The 11,742-nt window shown below is 42.9% G+C and overlaps 1 protein-coding gene across 1 annotated transcript in view; it reads right to left on the bottom strand.

Annotated features, from left to right (window-relative positions):
- The window catches only part of DST (dystonin), a 404,726-nt gene extending 394,160 nt beyond the window's left edge, over positions 1 to 10,566 (bottom strand). The window contains exons 1-2 of the mRNA XM_018560544.1: positions 10,379 to 10,566; positions 9,805 to 9,839 (exon numbers count right to left, since the gene is read on the bottom strand). Coding sequence (XP_018416046.1) covers positions 9,805 to 9,839; positions 10,379 to 10,559 — 216 coding nt within the window. The 5' untranslated portion in view covers positions 10,560 to 10,566. The remainder of the gene's footprint in view (positions 1 to 9,804; positions 9,840 to 10,378) is intronic.
- Between the last annotated feature and the right edge of the window lie 1,176 nt (positions 10,567 to 11,742).

Genomic DNA, 11,742 nt, shown 5'->3' with positions numbered 1-11,742 from the left:
ATGTTTGTATTTTTGATGACTTGCCATATTGTGAAATATATTTATTGCTTGTACAAACTAAAGGCTTTCTGTAGGCAATCACTTCTAGTTTCTCCTATTGACAGCCTACGAGAGTCAACAGGGGAATGTTTGCAGCCACCGTGTGCAGAAGCTACTGTAACTTAGAAAAGTGCAGCCACCAACACGCCTCCATCCACAACAACGTTCTATTTACAGGCCGTGCAGTGGGTGTTAGTTATGGGGGCAGAACATGTTTTTCTGGATTGTTTCGCCAGATCAGTTCCTATATTGCCACTCTGCAGCCAAGCAACTTGGCAGGAGACAATTCTTAAACAGGAATTGAAGCTAGTAAAGGGTTTCATTTTACAGGTTCTACATATAATTCTATAATTAACATTTGTTCATTTAGAAAAATAATTGTTTTTTGATACTAAAGTTATACTAAAACTGACAATGAACTGTTTAAAAAGATAATTAATATGTGGGTGCTATTTTCAAGAAAAAAAACTAGTCTTGCTTCATTATGGCTACTGATCGGAATTAAATGTAATTAGCAGAGTGGCTGGAGAATTTTCCAGTATCAGCGGTTTAGACACCAAGTGCTGCCAGGCAGGAGCTGTAACATAGCATCTAAGGCATGTGTAATAGCCCTGATAAGGGGAGACAGAGAACTAGGTGCTTAGACCAATAACAGACTGACCAGTGGTGGACAGTAAATTCATCCAGATGGTAAAATAGAGACTATAACAAAGAGGGTGAAGAAGAGAAAAACCTGACGTGGCAAAACACAAGCCAGATACTCTTGAAGCAAGAGAAGATGGAGTCTGATGGAATTATAGTGAGCACTAGGCTAGGGCTGCAACCAACTAATCGATAATAATCGATATCCACAATAGTTATCAACAATGTTCATTACCGATTAGTTGCTTTGGGCTCCCTAGTTCTCTCCTCCGTACTTGGAGCCAGTGTTTCAATGGCTCTGTGTCCCCTCTGATCCCAGCTGCTCCCAGCGGGAATTGGATAGAACACAGACCCCTGCGGTGAGGAGAGCTCCACCAAACCTCCCCAAACCCCCACCCCTGCTGCATCGACTGCAGCTCAGATGCTGAGCTGTTGTATTCTGACGGCAACATGCTTGCCGCTGCAAGAGTACCTGAGTAAGAGTACCTGAACAGTGACTGCTTATTGGCTGCAGTTACTGTTCGGCCGAGAATTTTTGGCCTGGCTCTTTCAACTGACGTTAATAAGAAAAATTACTTTAAACCTATTTATGTCAGCATGTTAACAGCCTGTTAAGCCAAAAATTAAGGCAGACAATGAAAGTGGTGCACCCACATGGAATTCAGCAGACCCCACAATGTTCCTGCACATATTCCTCTGCAGAGTTTTGTTTATCCTGTCCCAAACCATCACTGTACCTTCTAATATTGATCTTACAGCAAGGGGTACAGTATGACCAATATTATAGTTGCCAGTGATTGACAACATCACCCATCGCAGATAATAGAAGGGCCATGGCTTCATTTTTCAATTTGTAATTTTCCTTTATATATGACATTTATATTTCTGAGGTTAACAATATATACGGCGTTATACACCTCAAGAAAGCAGGGGTATTTTATTTATTATGTAAGTGTGGTAAAATTTCTATGAGCTTCTGGGCTTTTTTCTGGTTGTCTTGTATATTTCAGGGGATTGCTGACAGTCTCAAGTTGCAGTATGTAGGGAGATGAAAGTAAGTGTGGTAACATTTCTATGAGCTTCTGGGCTTTTTTCTGGTTGTCTTGTATCTTTCAGGGGATTGCTGACAGTCTCAAGTTGCAGTATGTAGGGAGATGGATTACCTAATAATTAATAACTTGCTGCATGTGAAATGGATAGGAGGTGGAGTTCCCACCCACCCTATTCTCATTATCTTACATTGTATTTTGTATTGTAGACGTTTAGTCTTTGGCCATTATGTCACCCACTTCTATGCGTTTCATTCATAATGACTAATATGTAATACTTTTTTTTTTACTCTCCGATTGTTTGAGTCTGAATCAGTAGGTTTTGTTGTTATTGTTTATTTAGCCTTGAAAGTTTTGGTGTTAAATGAAAATGTTAATTTTCATGATTAGTTAAATTCTGCTCCCTATATATAGTGTGTTTATTTCACTATTACGGTAATATGGTGAGCTTAGTTAATTGTATTCACCATGGTAGGTGCAAGCAATCCCATGCCATATGATATTTTTCCTGACAATAACTTGACTTTCCAACCCTATGACAAAGTATGAAATAAATAAGATACTTTAAGACTGTTACATTGTTATATAATTATAATAAGTTCAACCTTTGTGTGTCTGTGTGTGTGTTGTAAGTGCATGTGTATATATGAGTCCCTGTGTGGTCTTAGTTTTTAACAGTCCCTGTACCCCTGTATGTTACAGGCTCTTTGGGGAGTATCTAATTGATTTTTGAATGATTCAATATTCTCTGCTGATACTGCTGCATGTGGCAGAGAGTTCCAACATTTAACCACTCTGACTGAAAAGAAGCCCTTTGTTTTTTTTTTCATTTTCATATTTATTTATCTTTAATGTAATTTGTAGACTGTTTAATTTTTGTTTTTTAACCTATGCCTGTGATTGTGATTATCCTACTGCAAATAAAGTTATCAATATGTATAAATATTCTGAAAAACTATTATATGTTTTGTCCGTAATTATATATGTATATGAGGGCAGCCATATGTTTTCATTAAATATGCACAGGTCATGTTTTCCGCTTAATAGCACTGCAGGGTGATGGTACTTTAGCATTTTGCTTTCTCGGTGCAATAACATCAGTCTGCCGATTTAAGCAGGTAGCCACAAAAAAAGCAAAGACAACAAAAAACAAATATATAATCAGAATAATTAATAATGAAAACCTGATACAGTAGGCATATAAAAATGCAAGCAACACATAAAATAACTTTCAGGTAATCTTTCCAATTACAGCTAAAATTTGTATTCACTGCAAACATACCATAACTGTTCTTTAAGCTTGGCAAGGGTAGCAGCGATTCAAGTAAGAGCAGACCCTGCCATACTGCAGCTATAGTGCCGTATTTGTTGAATTGCCAAAGGTTGCCCTACCTGGCTTGAAAAAATGCTTTTTGTCTCTCTACAGACTTCTCTGAGATACCATTGGCTAAACAGTACACAATGCACAGCCAACACTGCCCACCACCACTGTGCACCTGTTAAGAAAAAAATGTGTGGACTGCCACTGCTGACAGCCTTGTGAAAACGCTAGTTGTCTGGCTTCATTAAATCCGAGTAGCAAACGTAGAAAATGCGTCAGCATTACAGTCAGACAACTGGCATTTCCAGAAGGTCAGTAATGACAGGTAAAATTCTAACAGATTTCTTCTCTCCCTAGTGGGTCTGGGATTTTTTTTCTATAAATACACCCCTAAGGCCCCATTCACACTGAGCGATTTATTAAGCGATTTTTGCAGCGATATCGCTCATATTTCCACGCGATATCGATCTATGTAGCTTCACCAATCCATTTCAATGGAGCTGTTCACATCTCGTCGCTCAATATCGCTCAATATCGCTTGTAGCTCCGACATGACCCTTTTTTCGAGCGATTTTGAGCGATTTTGCTCCTGATTGCATACAGCCCAATAGGTAAAAGTCGCTCAATATCGCTCGTCGCACAATATCACTCAATATCACTCGTTGCTCAGTGTGAATGGGGCCTAAGTGTTATAGAAAGAGAACCAAACCCATTGTATACGGAATCTTTTATTTTTCCATAGACAGTCAACCAATATTGTGTCTTCTTTCTTTGTATAAAACTTCAATACAAATTGTCAATTATAAAAAAGAGAACCAAGATTTGTGTCAAATCTAAAATCATAACGCTTTCAATGGCAGACTCATACAAAATTGCATGCCCTCAATGGAACACAAACTAATGGTCCAAAAAAAAATGGAGCAACCAAAAATAGTGCATTACAACGGGAAATCCTACATACCCCCTTGATTCTTGTATCCTGGGTATGTATTGGATATATACATGAAACAGGCATTGTCATTTAAACACTGACTGCTGTCCATAAAGGCCACAATCATGGTTGTAGTATGATGTAAACTCCAAGTATCAAGGTAGGGTTATATATTCAACGCATAGATATTTCCAAATAACATACTAGTACAATGCCAAATCCATTGCTATAGATGGAACACCATCTGATAGATTGAATGCATCATATTATATTAATAGCGTTTTTCTTCACCACTTTTAGTTGCACTTCTGCAGCTTGGAAAGACAAAGACCGAAGGCAAGATGTCTGTAGTCCCATACAAATAGCTGTATTGTCAGTGCTTGTTTGTGAATTATCATGCCAGACTTGATTAAGTTGTATTGGTTTTAATATCTTTGTGCTGTTTGTCTCTCTAAGAATAAAATATTGGTGCATAAAAACTATTAAATGTAAGTATCACTTTTTAGTTTATTGTTGACATGTCATGTGAACATCTACATTTAGAGGGGCTTCTACAAATATTAGGTAAACTACAATAATACCTTAAAGATTTATGTAGGAAAGAATTCCTCTTTTGCTGTAAAGAATATTTGAAGAGACCCTGTCGCCGGACCATTTATTTCAACAAAAATCTTCCCATAAAATTATAACATATTTTATGCATGTTATTTACCTATAAAAGTTTTTGTTTTGTAGACATCCAAAAGGTGGGAGAATGCTGCTGGGCACTGCTATATAAGATATGATGTCAGCAGTCTCTGCAGACTCAAGTGACACTCTGCAATATTCTCCTTCACTCCCCCTGGCAGCTACATAAAAGATTGTGTAGGGGTGAAGGGAGGGGCAGAGGAGCTGGACCAACACAGAGAGTAACTAAACACTCCCAGAAGAGCAGAGGGCAATGACATGCATGGAGAAGGAGGCTGGGCTCGCAAATTGACTCTCTGGGACTAGTCAAATTTTCCAGTGAGTTCAAAGCCACATTGCAAGTAAATAAAAAGCTATTTAAGGAAAGGACAACACTGCAAATGTGCATTTATACTACTTTCTGTATATTTTCTATCTAATACTTTTCTGTATTTTTCTGATTTTTTGGTACTTATACCTGGAATTTTTTAAGTTGATGACAGGGTCCCTTTAAAAGGGGAAGGGGACTTGAGATACATTAGGACCTTTCTCTGTCGTGCAATGACAATGTGATAGAGTAACTAAGACTTTCCAGCCCTAGGTATCTTCTATAACAGCTGGACCTCTATAATGTCATGTGTACCATATGTAGAAAGTGTCAATGCAAATACTTACCCTGCATTATTATTATACAGGATTTATATAGCGCCAATAGTTTGCACAGCGCTTTACAATATATACGTAGATAACATAAGAAGGCCTGTGACCTAGAAGCTTGGCATTATACAAGATATGTTTAGCGTGATTTGCTTACAACACAAAAGCCTGCACACATACAGTATTTCTACATGCATGTATAGTAATATATAGCTTTTCCTGGAAGCCCACTTACTTATAGTCCATATATCATTTATTGGGGGAATGGCTTCACACACCAGTATTATTTCTCTAGCTTGGCAGCAAAGAAAGACATCACCAAGAAAACATTTAGTTTTTGGATTTATCCAATACTATTTGTTGCAATTAATTCTATTGATGATACATCTGCTTGTAGCAGTCAGATGAATTAAGATATTTTATCAATAGCAGGACCAATGACTATCACAATGGAGGTGAGTAGTATAAAAAAAGTAAAAAGGAAATCGGTTGTGGTTAACCCAGAAAAAAAGACTTCCCTCTTACTACATAATTCTCTGGACAGTTTCAGAAGCATATATGATAAATGTATTTATAGATGCACTTTATTGCCAAAAGTATTGGGACACCTCTCCAAACCATTGGATTCAGGTGTTCTGTGAAATTTCCTTGCTACTAAATATTCCGTGGCCAACTGTTAGTGGTGTTATAACACAGTGGAAGCGACTGGGAACTATAGCAACTCAGCCACAAAGTGGTAGGCCACGTAAAATGAGCGGGATCAGCGCATGCTAAAGCGCACACAGTGCGCAGAAGTCGCCAAACTGTATGCAGAGTTAATAGCTACAGACCTCCAAACTTCGTGTGGCCTTCAGATTGGCACAGCAACAGTGCATAGAGAGCTTCATGGAATGGGTTTCCATAGCCGAGCAGCTGCATCCAAGCCTTACATCACCAAGTGCAATGCAAAGCATCAGATGCAGTAGTGTAAAGCACGCCGCCACTGGACTCTAGAGAAGTGGAGACGTGTTCTCTGGAGTGATGAATCACGTTTCTGTGTCTGGCAATCCGATGGACGTGTCTGGGTTTGGCGGTTGCCAGGAGAACGGTACTTGCCTGACTGCGTTGTGCCAAGTGTAAAGTTTGGTGGAGGGGGGATTATGGTGTGGGGTTGTTTTTCAGGGGTTCGGCTTGGACCCTTAGTTCCAGTGAAGGGAACTCTTAAGGCATCAGCATACCAAGACATTTTGGACAATTTCCTGCTCCCAACTTTGTGGGAACAGTTTGGGGATGGCCCCTTCTTGTTCTAACATGACTGCGCACCAGTGCACAAAGCAAGGTCCATAAAGACATGGATGAGCGAGTTTGGGGTGGAGGAACTTGACCGGCTTGCACAGAGTCCTGACTTCAACCTGATGGAACACCTTTGGGATGAATTAGAGCGGAGACTGCGAGCCAGGCCTTCTCGTTCAACATCAGTACCTGACCTCAAAAAATGGTCAAACATTCCCATAGACACACTCCTAAACCTTGTGGACGACTTCCCAGAAGAGTTGAAGCTGTTAAAGCTGCAAAGGGTGGGCCAACTCAATATTGAACCCTACGGACTAAGACTGGGATGCCATTAAACGTCATGTGCGTGTAAAGGCAGACGTCCTAATACTTTTGGCAGTATAGTGTAAAGCCACTGGGCCTGTCATCCTGCTCCGATATTTACTAGACATTCGCTGACCTGGATCAACAATGCAATTAATGAAGTCTGAACCCCCTTTTCTGCATTATTGTTCTGAGCCGTGGTTTACTAGGCAATACAGACAGATCCAGGATGGCAGCCTCAAAGCCCTGACCTCTAAAAACAAGCCAGCAATAGAAGCTCCTATATTTCTGTACTTAAGGGGTTCATTTAGAGTAAATAGCAATGATTATGTGTATTAACGCATTGCAACCAAGTTAGTGTACTGTAGTTCAATCAGCGAAAAATGATGGGTTGCCAAGGGTTACTGATTTTTATTATATTACAGTGCAACGCCAAAAAATAAAAATGTAACCCTTACAGTGGGGCTGCCCCTACACTGCAAGTGTTATCTGCTCATTTCCATCAAGGGGCGCATATAAAAAAAACATATTAATCTGATCCTCAATCCTGCCTAGCTGTTAGACCGGTGCCGACAGCCACTTCTACCTGAGGCTCAGGGCATTCTAAGCCCCACTGACATCATCACGTGTAATGTAGGGCCATTCAGCTGCATTAGATGTGAGAACGCAGAGGGACATACTACAGCTGGAGAAGAGGGGGAGAGAGGTGAGCACTCACCATCGCAGGACTCAGGATCAGGTGAGTATATCTTCTGAATGCCGGCGACTAGACTAAAAGAAGCAGTTAACCCTTGCAATGCGGAGGTAGCCGTACTGTAAGGGTTAATGTTTAGTCCTCATTCACACTAGAAAAGGCCGGCATGTACAGCTCCGTGCTGCGTGCACGGCCATATCGGGCAGCTCCCGGGAAGGACAGGTGCTGTGTGTGATTAGTACGTAGCCCCTGTCCTTCTCTATGGGAGTACGTGACCATACGCCCCCTACGCTCACCTCAAGAGCAGGTCCGTACGGGTGCGGGTGTCCCGGCTCGGACGCAGACAGGATCCATCCTGTCAGCGTACGAGTACGCTCACCCGCACAGATCTGACCTTGAGGTGAGCGTCCTTCCAATAGAGAAGGACAGGGGCTGCGTACTAATCACACACAGCACCTGTCCTTCCCGATACGGCCGTGCACGCAGCACGGAGCTGTACGTGCCGGCCTTTTCTAGTGTGAATGAGGGCTTAAAATAAATAGAGCTTCTCTTTGAACCTGAACTTTGATCATAAAAACGTTCATTTAAGTATATTTTTTCAATAGTTACAAATGATATAAATCCACGTTTTGTGCACCAAATGCCTCTGCAAACACAGTTATCACTTAGTAAAATACCACTGTGTGCACATAGCCTGAGCAAAGAGCAGAGCTGTTCGAAGGGCCCAGAAGGCTCCAATGACTACAGGCTGCCTGCAGAAAACTACAGGAGGGGTAAAGACCAGACCACTCACCCTGCACAAGGAGAGAGAGCAGATGTGACTGGTCTTCAGATAGGGTCTTCCCCAGCAGGCTGTATTATTTCTTATTTTCTCTCATACACTGAGCTTACCTAATGTAAAAATGAATCCTATAACTGGTGATATTCAGTGATTCCCTCGATTATTATTATTTGAGATACCATTGGCTAAATCGGGCAAGACATGCAAAGAGTGATACCACATGTAAGTAATCATGTCACTTTAAAGCAGAACTCTTGGGGAAATTATTATTAACCCTTGCAGTGGGACTACCCCCATAATGTTTTAGATTGTAAGCCTTCAGGTGCAGGGCCCTCCTTACCATCTTGTCTTGTGATTGTAATGTCTTCCCTATATTGTAAAGCGCTGCGCAAACTGTTGGCGCTATATAAATCCTGTATAATAATAATAATGCAGGGGTTATTGTTTTGGTCTAGGGAGCAAAATAACCGAGATATACTCACTTGAAGCTCCACGGTGGCAAGCTGTCACAGCGCTTCCTTTAGCCTGTCTCCTCCAATTCTGCAGTGATGGAATGTCCATCGACGTACTCACATCCTTTACACTCTGTATAGAACATGATGATTTACTGGACCTTAGACCACTGCAGAGGAGGGGGAGAGAGTCTCCAGGGACTGGTCTAATAGCAACAGGACTGGATTTACCATTAGGCATAGTAGGCATGTGTCTACAGGGGCCCTACATAGAGGGGTGCCGTGCAGGTACCTGTTCTGCCTCATTCCTGGTGTTGTGTCAAGATACAACACCGCCAATAGCAAGGATTCTGCACAACTGTTCCAAGACCAGTTGCGCCTACAGGAACCACTGGCTTCCACAAACGCTGGGGAAGGACCCTGGCACTGCGTAAGGCTGCTCTATAAAATGCCTGTCTGATGCAGACAGGCATTTAAGGGCAGCCTTACCTGACGCCACTGGGATCCTTCTCTGCATACGTGAAAGCCGGCAGGTCCCGCAGCAGGTAGGGGCGCCAGCTCAGGCTAAACAGATTTCCAGTTATGCCTACAGGCAGTGGGGAAGCTAGACATTCTGTCACCCGGGGCAAAATCTCAGAGCTGCCACCCCCAAAGGGAGAAGTTCTCCATCCACACACCCAGCTTCGGCACTGCCTACAGGCGCCCAAAATGGAAATCCAGCCCTGAATAGCAAGCCGGCTACGGGGATCAGGTTAGTATAACTGTGTTATTTTCCTCCCTAGACCAAATTGAGCACTTAAACCTTGCAGGGCAGTGGTAGCCCCACTGCAGGGGTTAATAATAATTTTGCCCAGGGTTCTTCTTTAAATCAGAGCATTACGCAGGAAGTCGCTTGTCCTAAATACAGCACTGTGCTTGTCGGTATAAGCTGAATACACATGAGTAGTGTACTATATACAAGACTTCTGTCACTGCTTTGATGACTGGAGATAGTTACCTCTGAGCGAAAGTGATGAGATCTCAGGATGGCATCTGGAAGGGAAAAAAAAACCACAATCAGTGCCAATCCTTCACTTTTCATAAGGATTATCTGTCAATCCTCTTAGAAAACACGCACTACATTGGCAAGGGCATAGCTGAGGCTGAAGGAGGAAAGGAGTGAATACTAAGGTGGGGGAGCTGCTGTCACTGACCCCCTCCTGATCACTCACACACACTGTCCCAACATCTCATCTCCCTCCACTTTCCTGAAGGATGGGTGGAGACAAGTCTGCCGCAGTCCTGTTAGGATTCTCCTAAAATTGGATGCCAGATGAATCAGACTGCCACATGTACACCATACCCTCCTCCACCTCCTCTTTCCCAGCAGCCATGGAAGAGGACAAGACTTGAAATAAATGAATGTTTTCATCCCATCACCCCCTCCTCCTCCATGGAAGCTATGGTAACTCAGCAGACATGCCTGTCCTCCTCTGATCGCCCTGTGAATGGGCACTCCATGACTGAGTGACAGGTCACACATCACATGACAGACACAGAATCATTTAAAAATGGTTTCTTACATGTCCTACCTCTGCTCCTCGGTCTGTAGCTGAACACTGTCTTCATGGGGTGCCTGCTCTTCTGAAGCTTGCGATGCCAGCAGCAGAGGAAGGAGATCGTGGCAATGGTCCCCAGCATAAGGAAGAGTAAGAGAAGGGCACATTGGATGCTGTATGGTCTCAGCAAGACCAGGAAGGCAGCGGCGATCATCGTGATGTGATGATCGGTCGGTCCAGAATAGCGCACAGCAGCAGATGCGGTGTACACGTCTGGTGGGGGGGTTGGATCTTCTGAAGCGGTGATCACAGGGTGATCAGTGACTCAGCACCTTCATTTCTGTCCCCCCAGCACACTGATTTACAAGGGGGAGAGATGTAGCTGCTCTGATCCGCTCAGCAGTGCTTGAGTCGCTAGCGGCAGCTCATCCTAGGCACCATGTAGAGGAGGCACCGTGTAGAGGAGGCACTGCGCACAGGCTGCCGGGACTGTCTGTGAAAATAAAAGTTTCTCTGACTGTGTCTCCCTGGCTCTCTAGTAACCTCATCAGCATCAGCATCTGCTGCCCGGTATGGGAGGGAGAGAGATGCTTCGCTCCTCCTTGGATGGATGTCGGTTGACGTCACACAAACCCAGCTAGTGCTGCAGAGACTGGAATGATCATGGCCGCAGCATCCTCTGCACCCACCTGGCCTGTCATGGGACCACTGCTCCATCTGATTGTACAATCTCTGTACCATCTCCTTTAGGTTAAAACAGAACTCTGGGGAACGGTTGTATTAACCCTTGCAGTGGGGCTACCCCAGCAATGCAAGGGTTAAGTGCAAGTGTTTTGCCTTGAGTCAAAAATAAAGTTATACTCACCAGATCCTTGGAGCCAGCCGGTTGTGACATTGCTCCCTCCAGCCTGTCTCTTCCTCTGCTGCAGTGATGGGATGTGCCCTTGGCGTCCTCACATCCTATACACAGTGTATAGAACATGATAACTTAAGGACCTTAGACCACTGCACTGGAGGGAGAGAAGGCAAAAGGGTCTAAAGGTGGCCATGCATTGTTAGATTTCCGTTCGGAAACCGTACGCAAACGATCTTCCGAATGAAGGTCGAACAGTTGATGGTACAGCACCGATCTTTTTTTTTGCTAATGTGAATGAGATTTTTCATACTGTCAGGTTGGAAATTTTTTCTCTGACCACACAAAATCCAATGAATGTATGGGGGGGAGGGGTTTGTTTATCCAAAATCTCCAAAGAACTGACTTTGAGGATCAGGTGAGTATAACTTTTTTTATGTTTGAGCCTAGACAAAAACGTAAACAAGGGTTTACGAAAAAAGGTACCTGGAGTTCTGCTTTAAAGACGAAGTCCAGGAATTTAAAAAACTTAGGGTGCCCATAC

Source organism: Nanorana parkeri, unplaced genomic scaffold (assembly GCF_000935625.1).
Source record: "Nanorana parkeri isolate BGI_ZX_2015 unplaced genomic scaffold, ASM93562v1 scaffold464, whole genome shotgun sequence".
Taxonomy (NCBI): domain Eukaryota; kingdom Metazoa; phylum Chordata; class Amphibia; order Anura; family Dicroglossidae; genus Nanorana; species Nanorana parkeri.
The sequence above is the reverse complement of the archived record's forward strand: the minus strand, read 5'-3'. Positions and strand labels throughout refer to the sequence as shown.